This window comes from Arachis hypogaea, chromosome 5, assembly GCF_003086295.3.
Source record: "Arachis hypogaea cultivar Tifrunner chromosome 5, arahy.Tifrunner.gnm2.J5K5, whole genome shotgun sequence".
NCBI lineage: Eukaryota > Viridiplantae > Streptophyta > Magnoliopsida > Fabales > Fabaceae > Arachis > Arachis hypogaea.
The window spans coordinates 11232027-11257594 of record NC_092040.1 but is presented as its reverse complement, the minus strand read 5'-3'; the positions used below and the strand labels follow the sequence as shown (position 1 = coordinate 11257594).

Here is a 25568-nt window from a genome sequence, read left to right as displayed (position 1 = left end):
AAATTTCTAAAAGTGTTAATAAAAATTTATTTTTGATATTAAATTTTTTTTGTTCATAATATATTTAACAAATTTTTTTTAAACTCAACGTATTAAAAATGAAGCTTATTATAATAGAAAATAAAAAAATAAATAAATAAAATAGACAAAATATTCAATAAGGTACTCTCTACTATTACCGGTATTCACTACTGCATGATCATAATCATGAAATAGCAAATAACAAGATGCTAAATAACAAAAAAAATATATATAATTAATCGAGATTTGCTTTCATTAAGTTCCAATATTTTTTACCTCCTACTAGTGATCTCCCTTTATGACCATGACAGATACCATATAACGCGTTAGCCTTAGCCTGAAACGCTTTAGCACTTACCACAATCAGAAGAAACCAATCGTAAACTAAATAAATAAATAAAGGCTGCCTTGAAAGCAAATGGTATATTGATTGATACAAGGTGAGTGCATCTCAAATCTCTAAAGTCTCAGCGGAATCTCTACTTTTGCCTGAATTGTGTATCTCTTGAAGGAACTTAAAGAGTCCATCCAAAGCAACATCAGGATCTTCGCTTCTGATCAACTGCTCTGCCACCACCGCTGGAGTGACATCTGTTGTGTCCAACAAGTCCTCAATTTCCTGAAACAGGGGATGAGGCTGGTCCCCCGGAATGTCCAAATAATTAGAGGCCAATATTCTAAACGCCTTGGCTCTGAGGAAGGACAAGTGAATGTGCATGTCCATCCTGCCTGGCCTCAACAATGCCGGGTCAATCTTGTCTTTGTGGTTCGTGGTGAATATTATAATCCTTTCCTCTCCGTAGCCTGACCACAAGCCATCCATGTAGTTGAGCAAAGCCGAGAGGGTAAACTTGTCAACCTTTATAATTTCAGGGGCAGCATCGTCATGCTGGACTGACTCTATATCAGTGTCCCCGAAGTCTTCTTGTTGTCTGCGACGAACATGGACCTCCTTGTTGCAGTCAATGTCTTCAATGACGATGATGGAACGACTGGTTGTACTCCTCATCAGTAGCATCAGGCTCTCGTTGGAGGTAATGGAGTCCAGCTCCAAATCATACACATTGAACTTCAAGTAATTCGCAATGGCAGCAATGAGGCTAGATTTCCCCGTTCCAGGAGGACCGTACAACAAGTAGCCACGTTTCCAAGGCTTACCCACTTTCTTGTAGAACTCCTTCCTCTTCAAGAACCGGTCCAGATCATCCACAATGGTTCGCTTCAATTCAGGATCCAAAGCGAGCGTGTCCAGCGTGGGACACAACTCACTCTCGTTCCAATACCCGTGCGCCATTGAAAATATCTTAATGCTCATGTCCGCTGCATCCATGGCCTCGCAGGTTGCAAGCAAGTGCGGAATGTACCTCTTCATCACGGTGTCTCTGTGCTTCTCGTTGAAGTTTAGAACAAACGCAGGATCCTTATCGGATTTCGAGGAGTCGGCATTTTGGTCGGAGCCTAAATCGAGAGTCCAAGTATACCGGATCCCTTCGAATTCGTCGATTACTTCTTGGTTGGCGTCGATTGCGAGCATGAGGCCCTTGTGAGAGTTCAATTTGGCATCTGAGGGCCTTGTAGGTTTCGGATATTCTGGTTGGGAGGTACTTGGAAGCAGCGTTGTAGAGTTCGTTGTGTTCGCCGTGTTGGCCATCCCATCTTTGGTTGATTCTGATGGATACGAGGTTGTTCGGTTTGTGCGTGGGGAAGAAGAATGACTCGAGCTTTCTGGCAATGGAGGAGCGGAGCTTCTCCGGCACGATGTCGTTTACAGCTGTTCTCAGAATGATCATGAGAGTGGAGAAGGCGGCGTAGACCTCGAACCATGAGGAAGCGGATCGAAAGTTTGTGAAGGAAGAAGACAAAGACGCCATGTATGAACTCATGATGATGCTGGAAACGGGAAAATGAAGATCCCAGGTATATGAAAGAAAGAAAGGGATGGAGAGTGGTTCTAGTAATGAGGCTGTTTGTTACAAGTCAAAAAATAGTTCAACGCCGTGCGCCCCACGCTATTCTATGTTAATGCTAGAAAAACAAAAATGTCAAAACACATTACTATCTTAAGGTTTTGCATTTTTCTTTTTTCACTAAAATGTCAAAACACAATTCAAGGACTTTAAGCGCTATTTTATGAATAATAATAAATCAGTAATCTATGACGAGATCTCCTTTTTCTCCGGGCTTTTTCTCTTTCTTCCTTCGTGCATTTTTTATTTTATTTTTGAAAAAATATAGGTAGACAATAAAAATATTAAACAATGTAAAGAATAGATATATTGAATGTTTATTTTACTAGTGTACGGATGGTTATTTTAATATTAAAATTTAGAGAGTTAATTTAGAAATGTAGTGTGTTTTTATTTGATTGATAGTTGTTCATGTTGTTCAAAATAATCATTGTTCCCCTAACCTTCCCCATTTTTGTTTGCAAAAGTTTAATTTTGGATACGGCAAAAAATTTTATATAATTATTTAATTAAATTTTTATATTTAACTAAATTTTAAAATTAATTATTGCTATTTTTTTGTATTACTAAGTTTTGTTTTCGTGATGGTTGATTGTGGTATACCTTATCCACCGGTACTTATCTTCAAGTTTTTTATTTGGATGGACACTTACCAAAATATATTGTGACGCTCAAGTAGTAAGTGAATAATAAGCTTTGTATTCAAGTTATTTTTAAATTAATTTTTTACCTCCTTTTTATATTTAGGGCAAAGTATCAACAGTTAAATTTTCGAGTAATTTTACTTTAATGGGGAATAATAGCATATTAGAGCATTTTAATAAGTGTTTTGATATTTGTTATTTATTACTGATCTATAACGTTTATAGTCGAGTTAAAACGTGTAATCAAGTTATAATGAATATATCATAGTCTCGAAACTTGACCTAGTGATAGTTTGATAAAGCAGGTTGAGTTTTAAATAATGAGTTTAACTCAACACTTTTAGTTATAGATATGGAGTTTCCAGTTCAACATATTTTATTAAACTAAAACAGACAAAAGAAATAGATAATGAAATAAATAAATAAATAATTTTTGAAAAAAAAAAAGTCCTGTCATTAAATGAAAAGAAGTCACCATTCTGTTTTGCAATGCAATCAATATTGTTAGTTTGAAAAGAATCAAAGATTATGATTTTGAAATGGAGCTGAATAGATTCTATTAATTTTGATATTGTATTTATTTGGAATCTCGAAGGATTTTATAAAAGTAACTTTTCTTTCATCAAAACATGTTGAAAAAAGAAGAGATAAAAACATGAATAAAAAAAGTGAATTTCTGTATCTATCACTCTTACTTATTATACCATCTTTTTTATTTTTGCTATCTGAAAATGATGGTTAAGAAAAAGGAAAAATAAATACAAAAAAATGATGATGATGATGATGATTATTCAAGTGGGTTAGTGAGGATGTGAAAATACGTGGTTCTTTATTCGTGGATAAGGATAGTGTAGGTGAAATAGATGTATCAAAAATAGCGAGGGAAGGATTTGGGATTTCGGTAGAAGTGTTACCAATGTAGTAGAGCTGGTCGTCTTTTTCATAAAAAAAAAGTAATTTTGAATACTTTTTACATGCAGAGTTGTGTAGTAGAAGAACCTCGAGTGAAACTATCATTTAATAGGTTTAAATGTGATGTGCTAAAATAATTGAACTATGCTCTCTCAACTTCATCCAAATAGTTGGACTTTTTTTAGGTGTTTTGAAATGGAATATTTGAAAATAAAATCCTCATTAGAGTTGTTCTTTTCCCTTTTTTAGACTAAAGGGGTTTGGAGAAGGATTTGGGTTAATTTGAATAGTTCTTCTGGTTTTGTAGTTTTCGAACTGTATAAGTCTTTTTTAAAAAACCAATGACTAAAAAATGCCTTTTGAATTAAAGAATGCCAGTGCCACATACCAGCGACTAATGAGCAAAGTATTTTCCCCTCACAAAGAAAAACTTATAGAAGTATATGCAGACGACATGCTTGTTAAAACTAAGGTCGACTCAACACTTTTGTCTGATCTCTCTGAGGTGTTCTCTCCAATAAGAAAGTACGGGATGAGACTAAACCCCTCAAAATGCACCTTCGCATTAGAGGCGCAAAAATTCTTAGGCTTCATACTAACTCAAAGAGGCATAGAAGGGAACCCAGACAAGTGCAAAGCCATACTATACATGAAGAGTCCGACCTGTCTCAAAGAAGTTCAATAATTAAATGAAAGGTTGGCAGCCTTATCCAGATTCCTAGCAGGGTCAGCATTGAAAACACTACCCCTATACTCAATCCTCATAAAGAAGAAATAGTTTGAGTGGACTCCAGAATGCGTGCAAGCCTTTCAATAATTCAAAATCTTTCTGGGTCAACCCCCATACTTACCCGACCTATAGCAGGAGAAGAGCTCGTCCTCTACCTAGCAGTGACGAGCCGAGCTATAGCCTTAGCTTTTATCATAGAAGATGAGAATAGACAACAACTCATCTACTTTGTCAGCAAAGCCTTATAAGGAGTATAATTAAACAATTAAAAGATAGAAAAAGTTCGTGTATGCTCTTATTCTCACCTTTTGAAGGCTCCAACCTTATTTTTAGGCTCATACCATAAAGGTCCGTACTAATCAACTAATGAAACACATTCTACAAAAGACAGACTTGGCAGGACGGATGTTGCAATGGGCTGTGGAAGTGTCTGAATTCTACTTGAGGTATGAAACTCGGATAGTAAGCAAATTCTAGTATCTCGCTGACTTTGTAGCTGAATATACCAAAAGTCGGGGAAGCCCAACAGCGTGGAGCATATACGTAGATAGGTCGTCCAATAAATCCGGTAGTAGAACAGGCATCATCTTAGAAAGTGAATAAGGAACTCGGATAGAACTCTCGTTAAGATTCAAATTTTCAGCTTCTAATAACCAAGTAGAGTATGAAGCCTTACTTGTTGGTTTAAAGCTAGCTAAAGTAGTGGGGGCAGAAAGGCTGATAATGTTCAGTGACTCTCAAGTGGTAACTTCATAGATTAACAATACCTATCAAGCCAAGGACCCCAACATGAAGAAATACTTAAATAAAACACGAGAATAACTAGCACAGTTCTCAGAAGAAGAGGTTCGACATATAACAGGGGAATCAAACGCCCGACCTAATGCCCTCTCCAATCAAAATGGTCCCTGAAAGATCATGCGATCTCCAATTTGGTTCCCGAAAGATTTTTCTAATCAAAATCATCCCAGAAAGATTTTCAGTTAGTCCTTCTGTTAACTCTCTCGCTAATGCCGTTAACAGAAGCTGACATGCACATTAGGATCTATGTCAGCACACCCCATCAATCCTAGTTGTCTGCCAGCATGACTACTTTATGAAATTTCATCAAATTAATCCCTAACTGATAAACCCTATTCTCTTCATAGTGTATATATGTCCCCTTACGTTGAGTGCAGTTGCAGAGGTTCTGAAACCAAAATTGGAGCTCGCCGGCATGATGGGTGGTGGAAACGGAGGTCGTCGTGGAGGGGTCTCCTGTCACGTAGTTGGTAGCCATGGGTCTAGCTCGTTTATGCGAAGAAAGAGGAAGAATGAAGACCTGATATGTCATTGTGGGTTGAAGACATTGATTAAAAAATCTGGAACTTCAGAGAATCCAGATAGATTGTTTCATACATGTCCAAGATATCGAGTGAGCTGTTCTCATAAATTCCTTTGTCTTCATATTCTTACTTGTTGTGAGGGTTTTTAACCATGGGGTTCCTTAAATTTCTGCAAAAGAGCAGCCATTGCAACTTCTTCAAGTGGGTTGATAAGGATGAATATGATGGAAAAAATAGAGATGCAGAAATTAATGCGAAAGTAGAGAGCAATCATGATGAGTGAAAAGTAAACATTGCATGGAGAATGGGGAGTTTGGAAGCAGAAGTGAGACTTGCAGGAATGCTAATGACCTTTATGTTCATTGGATTGATAATTGTGATTTTAGTTGTGGGTTTAATTTGAACATTTTGTATTTTCAAGTGATAGTGCAATTAATTTGTATTTAGGCATGCAATTTGGTATGAACAAGAACTAGAAGATATGTCTTATTATATTCAATTTAGCCTTTAATTGAGAAACTTGTTTTTCTAAATTTTATTTTAGCAAGGTTATCCTTTAAATTGTAACTTGGTTAATTGAACTTAAAAGTAATGGTTGAAGTTAACACTTTATGAAATTAGTAAACACATTACACAATTGTACCTAATTACACAAGATTACAATGATATGTAGATAAACAAAATATTTTCATATATTGAAACTGAAACAACAACATTGTTTGATCATAATTGTCTGATCGACATCCAAAAAGCTAACCATATTAACTTAATCAAAGGGCTAAACCAAAAAAAGAGACTTCACATTAAAACCAACCTCAATGTTTTTAATGGCAATAAGAGAGCCCTATACAAAAAATATATCACTAGCCCTAATTACATAATATTCAGATAACAACACTAAGTAGGTTTATCTTTCTTCCTAGAAGATTTGAATCCTGGAGTAGGAACAAACGTCATAAAGTCTGCAAGTCTCTTGGCAGTGGTAGAACTAGTTCTCCTAATGGTTTCAGCAGAAATAGAAGCTGTTGATGTTGCTACAACTTGGGGGGGGGGAGGATTTTTCTCTGGCTCTTCCTTTAACAACTTTTAGTTTTGATGGCCTTGGAACAGTTTCCTGTGTAATTTCAGCAAGAATTTCATCCAACATTCAAAGACAGCTTCAGTTACAAATATATATATATACAACATCTAATTTTTCCAAGTTACAAATGCAACCTTTTGTGAGTTTTGCGTGTGTTGTGTTGATGGGTAGGGTTCCGTTTGACTAAGTACAAGCTCAGTTGGAGCGTTTTGCTCGACTGCGGGTGGCTCAGTAACTGGGACAGCATGGTCAGCATCAGATGGAGGGGCAGCAGTAGTTACAACTGCAAGTTGTAGCTGCATTTGCCTTGCTTGTTCCTCAGCCTCTATTTATTTCTTCGTTGGACAAGTTCTCTTGTTATGACCAACTTCACCGCAGAACATGCACCTGATGAGATTGTATTTTCGCTTTATCTTTAACCTTATGCCAGAAGGGCCCTCATTCTTGTCTTTTCTTCTCTTTGTTGTTGACCTTCCTGGCTTGGGCTTAATTGGGGGTGGAACGGGGGCTGGAGATGGTGTTTTCTCCCAAAAATCTTGTCCCTTAACCGGGTTGACATTGAAAGCATAGGTTCTTCTATATGATTCCATCCTTAGCCATTCGTGACAATACTCCTCTGGCCTCTTATTATTCTTATCTTGTATGGCTGCAATTGCATGCATGCATGGCATTCCTAGATGACAAAACAATTCCTTAATTGATATTTTTGACATTGTATAAGTATAACAAAATTGAGTTGTAGTATATACTTGTGAGTTGCTAGAACCTACAGGTGCATGTGTGGTTATCCAAGTCCACAACCATATTAGTTGGCCAGCCTTGTACATTATAAAGACATTCTTTTTCATCACCAGACCAATGAGGAACCCAATTCGTAGATAGCTTAATCAATCCCTCAAGTCTACTTTGTTGCACCGGAAGAAGAATGCCTTGATAACTGATGAGCGGATAATTTGTACGATTTTTGGCATTGTTTTTAGTATGTTTTTAGTATGATCTAGTTAGTTTTTAGTATATTTTTATTAGTTTTTAGTTAAAATTCACTTTTCTAGACTTTACTATGAGTTTGTGTGTTTTTCTGTGATTTCAGGCTGGCTGAAATTGAGGGACCTGAGCAAAAATCTGATTCAGAGACTAAAAAGGACTGCAGATGCTGTTGGATTCTGACCTCCCTGGACTCGAAGCGGATTTTCTGGAGCTACAGAAGCCCAATTGGCGCGCTCTAAACGGCGTTGAAAAGTAGACATCCTGGGCTTTCCAGTAATATATGATAGTCCATACTTTGCCCAAGATTTGATGGCTCAAACCGGCGTTCAAAGTCACCCTCAGGAATTCCAGCGTTAAACGCCGGAACTGGCACCAAAATGGGAGTTAAACGCCCAAACTGGCACTAAAGCTGGCGTTTAACTCCAGAAGGAGTCTCTACACGAAAATGCTTCATTGCTCAGCCCAAGCACACACCAAGTGGGCCCGGAAGTAGATTTTTATGTCATTTACTCATCTCTGTAAACCTTAGGCTACTAGTTTTCTATAAGTAGGACCTTTTACTATTGTATTTTCATCTTTGGATTATTTTAGATCCTTTGATCATCTCTGGACATCTAGTTCTTAGATCATTGGGAGGCTGGCCATTCGGCCATGCCTAGACCTTGTTCTTATGTATTTTCAACGGTGGAGTTTCTACACACCATAGATTAAGGTGTGGAGCTCTGCTGTACCTCGAGTATTAATGCAATTACTATTGTTCTTCTATTCAATTCCGCTTGTTCTTGTTCTAAGATACCACTTGTTCTTCAACTTGATGAATGTGATGATCCGTGACACTCATCATCATTCTCACCTATGAACGTGTGCCTGACAACCACCTCCATTCTACCTTAGATTGGGTGGATATCTCTTGGATTCCTGATACACGATGCATGGTTGATCGCCTGACAACCGAGTGCTCGCCTGACAACCGAGCCAGCCATTCCGTGAGATCAGAGTCTTCGTGGTATAGGCTAGAACTGATGGCGGCATTCAAGAGAATCCGGAAGGTCTAACCTTGTCTGTGGTATTCTGAGTAGGATTCAATGATTGAATGACTGTGACGTGCTTCAAACTCCTGAGGGCGGGGCGTTAGTGACAGACGCAAAAGAATCACTGGATTCTATTCCGGCCTGATCGAGAACCGACAGATGGATAGCCGTGCCGTGACAGGGTGCGTTGAACATTTCCACTGAGAGGATGGGAGGTAGCCACTGACAACGGTGAAACCCTTGCTTAAGCTTGCCATGGAAAGGAGTAAGAAGGATTGGATGAAGACAGTAGGAAAGCAGAGAGACGGAAGGGAAGGCATCTTCATACGCTTATCTGAAATTCCTACCAATGAATTACATAAGTATCTCTATCTTTATCTTTATGTTTTATTCGTATATCATCATTCATATCCATTTGAGTCTGCCTGACTAAGATTCACAAGGTGACCATAGCTTGCTTCATACCAACAATCTCTGTGGGATCGACCCTTACTCGCGTAAGGTTTATTACTTGGACGACCCAATACACTTGCTGGTTAGTTGTGCGAAGTTGTGTTTATGCCATGGTATTGAACACCAAGTTTTTGGATTCATTACCGGGGATTATTTGATTTGTGAAAAGTATTGATCACAATTTCGTGCACCAATAACCCATTAGCTTCTGTCGGTTATCAATCATGCTCTTCATGATAATCTGTTTGATTTCTTCAGCCAAAGTCAATATAGGCTTGTGTCTTTCGTGCTTGATTTTTTGCATTAAACGATTCGCTCGCATTGTTGCAAATTATCCAACTTGTCTAGATATTTCCAGGCAACCTGATTAATTACTTTAACTCTCGCCATGTGATCTGCTGTATCTGCTTCAATACCCATTAATAGTTCCGTGTGATTTGGTTCATAAATCATTCATTCCCTTATATCGATTTTAAACTTGCCACCGTGGAAAAACACAAATGTCATTGGAGGTCCTTCCATCTACAGATGAATAAAGATAAAAGTCAGCCTAATCGCAAAATGACAAACAACTATATCATGTACATTATCTGACTACAAAGAGTTTTGTCAAAAAAAAGTTTAACTCATTAGTAATAGCTTACAAGAAAAATTAGCATTCATATTCTATAAGAGTATCACCTAAGTAATATCAGACAAGTAATATCATACAAGTAAACTTATCAGCCAAGGATTGTTTTTCATGCTACCTAGAACATGAACAATTTCTTATCTCTATTTTTTATCTCATGACAATGCATGATCTTTTTCCTGGGAAGTAGTCCAATAAACATAATTAGAGAAAAATTGCATGATCTTTTGTAAACATAATTTCAAAATCAGAAAAATTAACATTCATATCCTTTGCAGTATGTATTTGGAAACAATTCATTCCGTTTACTCTATTTTCAAAAACGTAGCCTAATGCATGTTTAACTCCATCGGTCAGAGTTTGCAAACCCTAACTAAAATCCAAAAATAAACTATAAACCACCTACAAATTCGAACCTAAACACATTCAAAATAAGTTTATTAACCACAACAAACCCATTGCCATCAACATGAAAAAAAACAGAGACACCTGCTCCATTGCAAATCAAATCACTCGGGTACAAATAACACTGTCAGGAACTCATTTCATCCAAGTAAAATAACACTATCAAGAACTCATTCGCTGTTTTATAATCAAATATAGCATATAGGTTATAAAAAAATATTTCACATACCTTGTAGTAGCGTCAACTTCCTTCCTATCTTGCTTGCGAAATCAGAACCTTCGTCGCCGGAGAAGACACGAACGACACTGGCCGTATGATCGTGCTTCAGATTCCAGTCTTGGTAATCTTCAACGGAGCTTTGTTGCTACGTTCACAGAGCAACGACAAACATGGAGGGTTTTTTTTACTAAGTGTGACGAGTATGTTTCAAGTGGAATGAGTTAGGCCTTTTGGCTTCTTACGCACCCTATACGGCGCCATTTCTCCTTTAGTTCCTCACACACTTAAAATGGCGTCGTTTCTCCCCTAGCTCTTCACACACTTAAAATGACGTCGTTTTTATAGCTAAAATGGATCCAAACGTGCCATGTCAGCTTTCATTAACGACGTTAGTGGGAGAGTTGACGGAAGGACTAACGTGACTAACTGAAAATCTTTTGGGGATAATTTTTATTAAAAAAATCTTTCGGGACCAAATTGGACATTGCGTGATCTTTCAGGGACCATTTTGACTATTTACTCATTTTTTGTTTGCAAAAGTTTAATTTTGTACACAGTGCAAAAAAAATTATATAATTATTTAATTAGATTTATATATTTAAATAAATTTTAAAATTAATTATTGTTATTTTTTTGTATTAATAAGTTTTGTTTTCGTGAGGGTTGACTGTGGTATAGCTTATCCACCGGTAATTAACTTCAAGCTTTCTATCTGGATGAGTTATACCTCGGCACTAAGAAAGAACAAAGAAGTAGGCACTTGCAAAAATGTATTCTGACACTCAAGTCAGTGAGTGAATAATAAGTTCTGTATTCAAGTTATTTTTAAATTAATTTCTTACCTCTTATTTATATTTGGGGAGAAGTATCACCAATTATGTTTTCGATTAATTTTACTTTAATGGGAAAAAATAGCATATTTGAGCATTTTAATATTTGTTTTGATGTTTGTTATTTATCACCGATCTATAAAGTTTATAGTCGAGTTATAACGAATATATCATAGTCTCTAAATTTGGCCTGGTGATAATTTGATAAAGCAGATTGAACTTTAAATGATGAGTTATAACTCAGCGCTTTTAGTTATAAATATAAAATCCCTAGTTCAACATATTTTATTAAACTAAAATAGACAAAGAAAATAGATAATGAAGTAAATAACTAAATAATTTTTGAAAAAAGAAAAGTCCTGTCATTGAATGGAAAGAAATCACCATTCCGTTTCGCAATCAAATCGATACCGTTGGTTTGAAAAGAATCAACAATTATGATTTTGAAATGGAACTGAATAGATTCCATTAAATTAGTTATGTATTTAATTACGTACTCTATTGAAGTCATAATTATACAAGTGTGTTGCCAAGAACAAGTCATCTAAAAGCGGTTCTTGCATTGACACTTGTTAGATATAATTATAATTTTTAATTGTTATAATTATCTATAAATTGGAGTTTTAGGATTAGAATAAAGAGTTAGAATTATTTTTCATAAAATACTTCCACACACTCATATTGCAGCAACTTGCTGAGTCTATCACAAATTTATTTTTTGGAGGATTTCTTTCATATCTTTATATTCTCTTTTAAATTCAAATTCTGTACTTTATTTTCATAAAATTTTATCTTTTTAACAAATTTAATTCCAATAATTTTACATTCGAAGCTCCTCTTTAATATCTTTTATTTACTTCTGCAACAAACTTTATGTTCAGCCAAGTTTTATTTGCATTCGAAGCAGTTATTTTCGCAAGTTAATTTTATTTTAACTTTCTAGTTCATCATTTAAAGAAAAACAACAAAAAATCTTCTTCTCTTCTTCATGACAAAAATGATAGACTATGATACATGGTAAATTATTATTTACAAAGAAAAATAGGTTTCGTTCTTATATTAGATATCAAACTAACTGAAATTTACAAAAAAATTGCAAATGACTATAATATAATTATTATTCTTTTCTTAAAAGAGAAGGTTATATATATATGTGTGACTGAACATATGATATCACAACAAAGTATTAAATAATTCATAAAAATAGAAATTTATCTACTTAAATCAACTAAATCTAAAAGGCAATTCATAACTTCAGACATAAGAAGAAGAGTTTACCTTTACCATTAAAAATGATAAATTTAGGATATTAAAAACTTAGAATAAAAAAATAGTAATAACATTGTGTTTCTAAACTACTCTATATAATATTATTTAGATAATTTCTAAATTTAAAAGAGCAAAAATACTTTTTAATAGAGTCACAACTCTAAACTTCTCATAGAGAATTAGAAATAGGTCTTGTAACTTATTAGAGCTGTTCTTTTATTAAAAAATTCTATTAGAAAGATAATGAGAAATCTTAACAATGTGAACAATGGGCGGATGTTTAGTTCAATACATATAAAAAATAAAAAAATACTCCACTAATTACCTAAATAAAAAAGTCCACTTAGTTATTTCAAAAAAAATAATCATTCAAAATCTTAATTTACCAAAACATTTCATTCCAATACTCTCTTCTTTTCTAATCGGCTGCTACCCTATCTTCATCAATAATTACCCCACTTCACCGTTGCTGCTTGCCTTGCAACACATCGCCTCTGGCGTTGCTCACCGATAGTGAAAATAACCATCCACTTAAGGATAAAAATAATTATCTGCATACCTAATGAATTGAATATCCAATATATTTTAATTATATATAACTAATCCAATTCAATCAAAATAATCATCCACATAACAATTAAAATAATCATCCCATACCTACTAAAATAACCATCCTAAACTGGCCATTGAAATAGTTTCACCGAAAGGCCATATTAAAAACGACGCAATGACTATAGTTGATGATGTGATAATGGAATTAAATTGATGTATAAATGGTATGTATGAAGTAAGATCTAATAATCAATCTAGGAAGTAGTTGAATAAATCTATAGTTGGAGTTTATGGTGAAAGAAAGTTTGAAGGATTAGGCATGACGAAAGCAGCAGTATTGTGAAACATAGGGCTCAAATCATGAAAGAAGTTAATCATGTTTGGATCCAAAGAAGAAGAAGAGCATGGTGGTATCATCGGTGAAAAGAAGTTTGAAGCAATGAGAGAAAACAAAACCGATCCGAAAGAGTGGCATGAAAACAGCGACAGCAGCGTTGGACTGAGCGTCGGAGGACGAGGCACGTCGAACTGACCAGCAGAGGTGGAGGTGGTGTCGGCGGGAGGCTGCGGCAGCGTCGGTATAGCCGATGGGGAGTACAGCGGCGTGAGGTGAGGACCGAAGAAGATGATGGCGAGTTTTGGACGTGTATTGAAAGTTACGGTGAGATTAGGAACAACCGTACGTAATGTGAATAAGTTTAAATACTAATCCTAATTTTTCAAATTTTAAAATTTAAAATTAAATAATTAATTAATAATCTAATTTTTACCTTTTTTTCAAATCCATTATTCACATTGTTCATAATTAGCATTATTTTTCTATATGTTGTGATAAGAATTAGACGTGGATGCCCATTCCTATGTAGAGCTTACTTTTTTAAGGAAGAATAATCTTAAATGTATGTTGAAATTAGACTCCCCATACATATATAAATAGAGGTCTATTGCCTCTGAGAAAAATACAAGCAAACAATAATAATCTTTCTTTTTATGGAGCAATATTTTTCTCTCTCTTTTATACTCTTCTCTCTCTTTACATACAATCAGTGACGGATCCAGAAAATTTTGATAGTGGGGTGAAATATATATAACATGATAATAATTTTTATAATAAAAATATTATGTTTACATAAAAAAATTAGCTATCAAATTATCTACTATAAATTTGAGTATAAATACATATATTAATTTATTTTTAATATGTATTTTGTATTTCAAAATTTGTATTTTAAGATTTATTTTGTACAAGTGATTATTTTATATATACGTAGCATAATTGTTGTTATAATTATATTTTGTTATTATAAAATATAATTAAGTTTTAAAATATCTAATTACAAATTAAAATACTAAAATAATAATTTAAATAATAACACATAATTTAAAATTTAATTTTTTATATTTCGTATTTTGAAACCTTGACAATATAATTAAAATGTATTTTTTTGTATATATCGTTAAACAATTATTTAAAACTCAACTTTCATATAATTAACTCTTTGATAATATTCATAGTTGAAAATATTCGTTCAATTAGTGTAGTTATTATGAAAAAAAACTAAAGCTAATTTCAAAAAAAGAAACACAAATGGATAGATAATATTCTTTCGAGTCGATTTTTAAGAAAGAACACCAATCTTATTTAAATTTAAAAATTGATCATTATAATGAACATCTAGTATGAAGTTCTCAAATTGACTATCAAGTGTCAAAATTTGAATAAAAAATTATTGTGGGATCAAATTTAATAATTTAGTGGGGGTAAATAAATATTATTATTATATAATACTCAATAAAATTCCAAATTGTAATGGGGGCGCTTGCCCCCACACCTATAAGAGTGGATCCGTCCCAGTTATACAATACTACTTATATTAGTACTATATAAGTTACTTTTATTATATCAAAATAATTATATTAGTGAACATTAATACAAGAGTTTTATATTTATATTTCTCTATCTTATATTTATATCTTCCTTATTTATTTATTTCACAACACGTTATCAGCACGAGACTCTGATAAAATTGTTAAGGAAGACTCAGATAACAAATTTTCATTATGTCGAAACTCTCTCATCTTGAATTCAATGATCTTGATATATTTGGAAACAATTATTTATCATGGATACTAGATGCTGAAATTCATCTTGATTCAATGGATCTTGGAGATACCATTAAGGCTGAAAATAATACATCCCAGAAGGATAAAGCCAAAGCCATAATTTTTCTTCGTCGTCATTTTGACAAAGGATTGAAAAATGAATATCTCACATTAAAAGATCCTGCAGATCTTTGGAAAGACCTTGAAGAAATGTATAATCATAAAAAAACGGTGATACTTCCTCAAACCCGATATGAATGGACGCACTTGCGTCTGCAGGATTTTAAATCCATAAATGAATATAATTCTGCAATGTTTTGAATCACCTCATGAATGAAATTATGTGGGAAAAAGATAACTGATCATGATATGTTGGAGAAAACTTTCTCAACTTTCCATGCCTCGAATGTGTTCCTACAGCAGCAGTATCGAGAAAAAGGGGGTTTAAAAAATATTCAGAGTTAATTTCTTACCTTCTTGTTGCTGAACGCAACAATGAGTTGCTTTTAAAGAATTATGAAGTGCGTCCAGCTGGCGCCGCCCCATTTCCTGAAGTAAATACGGCAAATCATTACCCCAGAAGAGGTAAATGGCAAAGTTCTGGTAGCAAGAAAAATTATGGAAGGAAAATGAATTATATTCAAAAGAGAGGATCTCACCAGAAGTATGATAATGCTGGTGAATTTACTTCCCAAGAATTTGATGCTTATTGTATGGCTAATGGAATAAGTATTGAACATCCAGTAGCTTATGTTCACACACAAAATGGGTTAGCAGAATCACTTATTAAACGTCTCCAATTAATTGCTAGACCCTTGCTTATGAGAACAAATATCCCATCCTCGGTTTGGGGGAATGCTATTTTACATGCCGCATCCCTTATTCGTTTGAGGCCAACGAGTTACCATCAGTTCTCTCCTATGCAATTAGCTTTTGGCCAGCAGCCAAATATTTTCTATTTAAGAATATTTGGGTGTGCGATATATGTTCCCATTGCACCACCTAATCGCACTAAAATGGGACCCCAAAGAAAATTGGGGATATATGTTGGATATGATTCTCCCTCTATAGTGAGGTATCTTGAAATACAAACTAGAGATGTATTTAAAGCCCAGTTTGCGGATTGTCATTTTGATGACTCAAAATTTTCAACATTAGAGAGAGAGAATAAGCCTCCTGAAAAGAAACTTAATTGGAATGCATCATCGTTGATGCATTTAGATCCTTGATCAGGGCAATGTGAACTAGAAGTTCAAAAGATTATATATTTGCAAAGAATAGCAAATGAATTGCCTGATACATTTTCCGATACAAAAAGGATAACCAAATCTTATATACCAACGAAAAATGCCCTAAATTGAATTGATATCCCAGTAGGATAAGTAGTCACTGAAGCAAATTCACGCCAGAAGCGTGGCAGGCCTGTCGGTTGTAAAGACAAAAATTCTGAAAAGAGAAAAGAGGTAAATATTATTCCTATTGAAAAAGACATAGTAAAGACACCTGCAGTTGTCCAAAATTCTGATATAATTTTAACGCCAGAAGACGTTCATGTACCTGAAAATTGTGAAAATGACGAGATCTCGATAAATTATGTCTTTACAGGAGAGAGATGGGACCGAAATAAGACAATTGTCAATGAAATATTTGCATATAATGTGGCATTAAATATTATGCATGAAAGTAAGGATCTTGATCCAAGATCAGTCGAAGAATGTCGACAAAGGAATGATTGGCCAAAATGGTAAGAAGCCATGAAGGCTGAGTTAGAATCACTTGCAAAATGTGAAGTCTTTGGACCTGTAGTCTGTACACCAGAAGATGTAAAACCCGTTGGATACCGGTGGGTATTTGTGAGAAAACGAAATGAAAAAAATGAAGTTGTGCGTTACAAAGCCCGACTTGTGGCACAAGATTTTTCACAAAGGCCCGGTATAGATTATGAAGAAACGTATTCCCCTGTAGTGGATGCGATAACATTGCGTTATTTGGTCAGTTTATCTGCATATCATAAACTGCATATGCATTTAATGGATGTGGTAACAGCCTATTTATACGGTTCATTAGATCAGGATATTTATATGAAAATCCTTGAAGGACTAAAGATATCTAAACCATCTAATGAATATTCGCAAGGGTTATACTTAGTCCAATTGCAAAGATCTTTGTATGGTTTGAAACAATCTGGACGAATGTGGTATAATCATCTTCCTGAGTATCTGGCCAAAAATGGATTCAAGAATGATGATATATGTCCATGTGTTTTCATAAAGAAATCTGCATCTGGATTTATTATAATTGCTGTGTACATTGATGATTTAAATATCATTGGGACTCCTGAAGAGATTCCAAAAATTATAAAAGCTCTAAAAGAAGAGTTTGATATGAAAGATCTTGGAAGGACTAAATTTTGTCTCGGCCTGCAGATCGAGCATATAAAAATGGAATCTTTATTCATCAAACAATATACACAGAGAAGATCTTAAAGAGATTTTATATGGATAAGTCACATCCATTAAGTACTCCAATGATCGTAAGATCTTTGGATGTGAAAAAGGATCAATTTCGTCCTAAAGAAGAGAATGGAGATATCCTTGGTCCTGAAGTACCATATCTTAGTGCCATTGGAGTGCTAATGTATCTTGCTAATAATATGCGACCTGACATATCATTCGCGGTGAATTTACTAACAAGGTATAGTTCCTCTCCAACCAGAAGACATTTGAGTGGAATCAAGCAAATCTTTCGATATCTTCATGAAACGGTTGATATGAGATTGTTTTATCCCTATGGATCCAAGTCACAATTAGTTGGCTATGCAGATACTGGATACTTGTCTGATCCACACAAAGGGAGATCTCAAACAGGATACTTGTTCACATATAGTGGTTCAGCTATATCATGGAGGTCCACGAAACAGATGATTGCAGCAACATCTTCTAATCATGCTGAAATACTTGCGATACATAAAGCTAGTCGCGAGTGTTTTTGGCTCAGGAGTCTGATCCAATATATTCTGTCATCATGTGGACTGATTGATCATAAGATAGCTCCAACTGTCCTGTTTGAAGATAATACAGCATGCATTGCTCAACTTAAGGGTGGATACATCAAAGGTGATAGGAAAAAACATATTTCTCCCAAATTCTTCTTCACTCATGATCTTCAAAATAAAGGGACAATTGATGTCCAACAGATCTGCTCAAGTGACAATCTGGCAGATTTATTTACAAAATCACTCCCAAAATCCTCCTTTAAAAGATTGGTACATGACATTGGGATGCGCCGATTTCGAAACATTAAATGATGTTGACAAGAGGGGGGGACCGTACTCTTTTTCTCTTGGTCAGGTTTTTTTTTCATTGGGTTTTTCTTGACAAGGTTTTTAATGAGGCAGTTCCCATCATAAAGAATTTTGTATTCTTTTTTCTTCACTAAGGTTTTTTTCCACTGAAATTTTCTTTAGTAAGGTTTTAATGAGACATAATCCTAAATGGGCATCTAAGGGGAAGTGTTGTGATAAGAATTGGACATGAATGCCCATTCCTATGTAGAGCTTACTTTTTCAAGGAAGAATAATCTTAAATGTATGTTGAAATTAGACTCCCCCATACATGTATAAATAGAGGTCTATTGCCTCTGAAAAAAACACAAGCAAACAATAATAATCTTTCTTTCTATGGAGCAATATTTCGCTCTCTCTTTTATACTCTTCTCTCTCTTTACATACAATACTACTTATATTAGTAATATATAAGTTACTTTTATTATATCAAAATAATTATATTAGTGAATATTAATACAAAAATTTTATATTTATATTTTTCTATCTTATATTTAGATCTTCCTTATTTATTTATTTCACAACACTATATTTTTTTTTATTAAATTATAGATGGTATCTAATATAAACATTGGGTTGACCAGCCATTGATGCCATGACCAATTGACCATTAAGTCTTTAAATGGGTACTAATCATCATAATAAGTATAGCCTACTGTTAAAAAATAAATATAATAATTGTTCCGTCAAAATCAAGTTATAACTTGAATAGTCTAGTTTTAGACATGAAAAGATCATTAAAACTCTGGATCGAGTTTGAGAATTCGAATCCAAGTAGCTCCTGCAGTATTAGTAGATACGTAGAGTTTAGCCACAAACCAATATGTGTACACATACAGAGGAGGCTTTCTATTTGAATTAGATGTAACCCGTGAATCAATGTCATCACTACATCCATACAATACATAAACATGTCCACTTGCCTCAAACTCTGCCTCTCTTTTTCATCATCTTCTCTTAGATGGAAAATAAACTAAAAAAAAAAGTAGAAAATTAATAATCCTAGATGATTGATCAGCAAATTTTATTTTATAAATACATACAATAAGTAGCAGCAGCAAGCAAGTTGATTACAACAATTTACAAACTAGAGCCTCTTCTAAGCCTTCTTGTCCTTCTCTGTGTACCAGCAGCAGCTACAGTTTTCTTTTGCTTGCAAGCAACCTTGCGCTTCTTAGATTGCTTAGTAGCCGGTTCAGCTTTGTTATCCGGATCATCATTCTCGCAAACATCACCTTCCATCTTCTTCCGCTTGAGGAGCTTTACGAATCCTTGGAGGGCCACGTCGGCGTCTTCGCTCTTCATCAGCTCCTCTGCCACATGAGCAGGGGTGATCTGAGTGTCCTCGATCAGCCCTTCGATCTCCGGAAAGAGGTGGTGGTGGTGGTCGGACGAGATGTCCAGGTAGTTGGAGGCAAGGATCTTGAAGGCTTGGAAGGAGCAGTAGGACATGTGAATGTGCATGTCCATTCTTCCGGGTCTGAGAAGAGCAGGGTCTAGCCTTTCCTTGTGGTTCGTCGTGAATATGATGATTCTCTCGTCCCCGCAGCTTGACCATAGCCCATCTATGAAGTTCAGCAATCCGGACAATGTTAACTGCACCAATATAATCATATAATCATCTCACTCTTTCACCAATCATATATAGTTTTGCTTTTTCTACAATTCATATAACTTTGCTCACCACCATTCATCTTCCTATAATAAGACTACTAACTATATATTTAGTTTAGCATCTGTAATTTTATTTATGTAATATCTATAATTGTATATTTATTATTATTCTAATAAAAATATAAAATAAAAAAATTTTAAGTAATATTTTAAAGTATCTTTTCGATCTTAAAAATTGGTTTCAGTTTTTGATGAATTATATTTATATCCTGATCGTCAGAAGTTTGAATTTTGATGAGGTATGAATCATGCTATTTATTATTCCAAAACCAATGTTGACCACTTAATCTTTGAACTAACAAGAAAAAAAAAAAAAGAAAAGGAGATTGGGTTTATGCTATCTTTGGCTAATAATGTTTTAAGAGATGTATGTACATCAGATCTCATGGTGATGTGTCTGTCACTTGTCACTACAATAGTCTTGTCTTCATCTTTGAATAATCGTGTTGGTTTCTCATGGAAACCAATATAAAATATTACGAGATCAGCAGAAAATCTTGTACCAAGAAGGAATAAAGCAAAATTTTCTGGAACATAATGAATAGAAGCTTTACACGAGGATCGTCCTATTCCTATGGTGACCTGCCACGTACCATCCCCTAACATTATAATAATAATTATAATAACGACCTTTGAACAACATTATATATGCTCATACTCTGCTTAAAATACAGAAAGCAACAAAACAAGACGACAAGAACAATGAACGGTCCAAACAAAATGCGTGAACCGATGGTGAAAGCATGCTTTTTTGGGTTCGCCCATTGCTGGACGATGACACGGTAAATACTTTTTGTCGTTTTTTTTTTTAAATTTATTTACACTTACAACTATTAAACTACTACCAAAACCATGTGTATCAGCCAATTGTGATATATGGTAGCGTTTGGTTATTGAGACACGGACACTGAGACATAGACACAGTGGTACACGGTGATACATGTCTGCTGTTTGGTTTGGTGAGACACAGATCTTCGAAGGACACGGGAGGACACGGATGGACACGGAGACACTAAATTTGTGTACCTCCAATTTGGTGAGACACTGAGACACAATTTGTGAAACACTAATTTTTTACTCTTTTACCCTTATTGAGTTTTTAAAATTTGTCTTCTTATCTTCCCAAATCTTTTTTTTTTCTCTTTCTCTTTTAGATTCTACAACTAAATTTACTTTTCTATTTTTTTCAAAAAAAAATTTGTACATTTAATTTTTTTATTTATTTAAATTTTGATTAATCTTTGATAAATTCTGAATTTTAATTTTCTATTTTTTTCAAGAATAATTATATATTTAATATTTAAATGATCATTTAAGATGGTATTAGAAGAAATAAAAAATTATTAGAAGAAATAAAAATTTAATGGTGATGACATGCATTGTTTGGGATAATATGTATATTGTAATAGTGGTAAAACTTGTGATTGAATGAAGGGTAATTTAGTCTTTTTTTAAATATATGTTTCTTATTTCTTATTTTTGCCAAACACAATACATAGATACAAATATTTTATGTCCATATCTTTAATGTCTATGTCTCTGTGTCTATGTCTCATTAAATACATCAACCAAGCGAAGCCTATATGCATCATCTAGTCCTGTGTCCCACTTACCATTTAAGGGTTGCTTTTAAATGCAATATAATATTTCCACTTGCAAGAGTAGCTAGGTATAGGAGAAGGAAGGGGGAAAAAATATAAAAAGTGTTTTGTCTCAAATGAGAACATGGTCTTAAAAGAAAATGTAAAGCATTGAACGTGTCGAGTTCTAAAACCACAAGGGACGAGCAATAATATTGCATCTTGCATCCCTCAATCAGAAACCACGTGATTGGGTTTGTGATTTCGAAAACAAACGATTTTAAGCCAAGAACCTACTACCCCCTATCGCTTTTGCTATCATGCATCAGCATAAAATAAGTCACTATATATACCAAACAAATGAGATCGTGACCTAAAAGCAATCAAAGGTACTTTGCATTCTAAATCAATATAATGAAAGCTACTTTGCATTTTGCAAATCGCTAGTATGTTAAACATGTGTTTGATAAATCCTTTCTCTTTACTGCCTTTCCCTTCTTTTCGTAACTTTTAAACATAATGTGAAAATACAATTCTCTAGACCAGATATATATAATGCACACACATCATGGCATGCATGATATGCAACTCACTCAGCAGAAAATGACATAGACGACTATATTATTATTCTGTTCGGGTTCAAGTAATCTTTATTCTGAACAAAATAGAAAATTTAAAAAGTAATATTATGCTTAACAACCGAATAATTTGATTAATATAATGTATATATTATTTAAGTAGACATTACTAAAAGAGAACGTTAGATGACAACACTTTAACTGAAAAAAAAGTTAGTGCTAACTTAAATATAAAAATTAAAAAAATTGGTCACCCTAATATTTCTTATTTTAAAAATAGAAGTGATGTATTGAAAAGACCAAATAATGATTATCCTATACTTATTTTTTCATTATTACTATTAGATTGGGTGCGTGGGATATAAAATCTCAGAACTCGAAGTGAAATTCAATAATTAAAAATAAAAAATATTTTTGTTCTTAATGTTTAAAATAAATTTTAAAATTATTCATAATGTTTAAATTATTTTATTTAAATTCTTAATATTAAGAACATTTTAAAATGTTAAAAATTTAAATATGAGAACTTAACATTAAAGATAATTTTAGAAGTATTTCCAAACTAGAGAAAAATTATACTTTACTGAATAGCTAATATTGATGATATGTATGAGTGGGGCCAGATGTTTGAAAGATAACAGCGACTCAGTGAAGAAAGCATGTCCCCATCCAGAATAGTTATGATAGGTATGCAAGTATGCATAGGATTGGATAGGATTACTGACCTGTACATCGGTTTGTTTACGTCCATGATGATGGTGATGATCGACATGGCGACGCTCGGGAAGATCGACGCTGCAATCAATGTCTTCGATTACAAGAATGGACCTATTGGCAGTTGCCAGCAGCAGCTTTCTGAGATCGGAATCCCTGACTATGTTAGCAAGCTGCAAGTCATAGATATCAAACTTGAGGTAATTAGCCATGGCAGCAATCAAGCTTGATTTTCCAGTCCCCGGAGGTCCATAGAGCAAGTAGCCACGCTTCCACGCCCTCCCGACTCTCTTGTAAAACTCCCTCCTCTTCACGAACCTGTTGAGGTCCTCCATGATGGCTTCCTTCTGCTCCGAGTCCATAGCCAGCGTCTCGAAAGTGGAAGGGTGCTCCAGATTGATGGAATCCCACTTCACACCACCGTAACAGTAAGAAGTGTTGAGAGTATGCATCTTCAGAACCCTCTCGTCGTCCTTCATCTCCTTCGCCTTCTCGAGAACGAAAGGCAGATAAGACTCCAACACCATTTGCTTGTGCTTCTTGTGGAAACTCAGCTCGAAGTAGCGCTTCTCCGACCTCACCGATACGTTGCTACTGATACTGGTGTTCTCGCTGGGGGCATTCTTGTCGGACTCGGCGCAGATGAACCTCCAGCGGAGGGACACGCCGTCGTACAGATCCAGCAGCTTCTCCCCCTTTTCGAGGCGGATGGTGAGCTTCTTCTCCTTGGGGCTCTTGCAGATTTTGAGCCTCTCGTTGTCGGGGCTCACTCTGGTGGACAAGTAGGCCTCGGCTGCATCGTACACGTGGTTGCGTGCTATGCCGTTGGATTCCTCGATCACCAGGGTCAGCGACTGGGATCTCGGCTTCACTAAGTAGTGGAAGGCATTCAGGATGTAGCCTCTAATTGGCTGCGGAATGAGCTCGTTCGCCATTGATCGCAGCAGCATCATGGATGCTGCCATCGATGCATATGCGGAGAACATTGATGACGCTGATGGCATCTCTCTTTGGGAAAACATGCTTATCCTTCTGATTCTCTAAGACGAGGGACTCTCTTCACTTCACTCTCTTGCTCCATCAATATATATCTCACTAATTTTAGAGCTTACCTCGTTTATTAATATTTATATTCATTTTTTAATACTTTTAATAAAAAAATAAGAAATTGGTTAGTATTAATTTAAATATAAAAGAATATTGAACATCCTATGTTTTCAATTTATCTCAAGACATCTGCCGGTATTTGTTGATGAATCATCAGCCACAAGTTGGATGAATTGCGTAGGTGAGTGGAATCCTACTAGTGATTACTGTGTGCCAGTGTGCCTTCTTTTTCCTTTTTGCTAGTCCTTCTCTTTTATCTGCTTTTGGACCTCCTTTTCATTTTCTTATTTGGTTATTGGGAAAATGAAAATCTATACAAATTGAATTCTTCATTTTTTATTTTTTATAATAGTAATAAAAGTTGTCATAAACTTGTAATAAGATTCACTTACAAGAAAGCAATGACTCATCACTTCATTCCATATGGAGGTCAAGCTAGTCATTATATAAAGCGAGACAATTTAATTTATTTTTTTATTTTAATTTACATTTTATTACTAACATAATTAACAAAGATATATGCAGGAATAGTTTTATATACATAATTTTTAGTTAATATACGAATCGAAGCAAGCGAAGATAAAACAATTCTATGCGATTTTCAAAAGGTTTTGAAAGATTACGGATTTATAGGTTCATTGAACAAGCTCATTTCCATTTCCATCTCCATCGTGGATTACATATTGGAAAAAATTGGTACGAGTACCGTAAATATATTAGTCTAACAAGGCTACTATAAAACACATAGTTGTCATCAATTCTCTCTCCAAGTCTTCCCCGCATGCAATGTGAAAGCGACCAACTCCACTATATTTCCAAACTTCATCAACACGGACATGTAGAATAGAAAAAACTAATCCTCGTGCATATGTAAGTTGGAAGAGTTAAAAAAGTAAAGAGAAATTTATTATTTTTACCATCAATTAACCATTAATATTTAAAATTATAAAATAAAATATATTATTTAATTATAAAATTAAAGTAATTAGACTAAAAAAATTAAATTAATAATTAACTAATAGCCAAAAATAATAAATTTTAATAATCTCATCATATTTTTTAAAAATAAATTTGACAGATAGAAATAATGATAAAGTAAATTTGAATTTAAGATTTCAGAAATTTAATTATGTTTTTATAATAATATAATTGTTGGTAAAAAAATATATATTTTTTAATAAAAAAGCATTTTGACTGTCAATGATTTTGATTATAAGAAGCAGTGTTTCGACTATAGAAATAAAGACGGGTAAGTTGAAATCGAAAAAAGATAGTATAAAGAGCGTTAAAGTTGATAGGTAGTTATTGCCTTTCTTTAAGCATTAAAATTTGCTACTCGACCTTCAAGACTGAGTAGAGAACATTGGTGTGAAATTTGAGAAAGCGTGGGATTTGAAGACCAAGGAAGACG

The 25568-nt window shown here is 34.4% G+C and overlaps 1 protein-coding gene and 1 pseudogene across 1 annotated transcript; both read right to left on the bottom strand.

The window, feature by feature from the left end:
* Window positions 1-249: 249 nt before the first annotated feature.
* LOC112800749 (AAA-ATPase At2g18193-like) lies at window positions 250-2071 on the bottom strand (annotated as a pseudogene).
* Window positions 2072-19310: 17239 nt separating this feature from the next.
* On the bottom strand, window positions 19311-24507 carry LOC112800747 (AAA-ATPase At5g17760). Its single transcript, XM_025843133.3, has 2 exons — window positions 23062-24507; window positions 19311-20100 (listed from the first exon to the last, which is right to left on the bottom strand). Exons 1-2 carry the CDS (start codon window positions 24070-24072, stop codon window positions 19585-19587), a joined length of 1527 nt encoding a protein of 508 aa, XP_025698918.1. The 5' UTR covers window positions 24073-24507; the 3' UTR covers window positions 19311-19584.
* Window positions 24508-25568: the final 1061 nt, after the last annotated feature.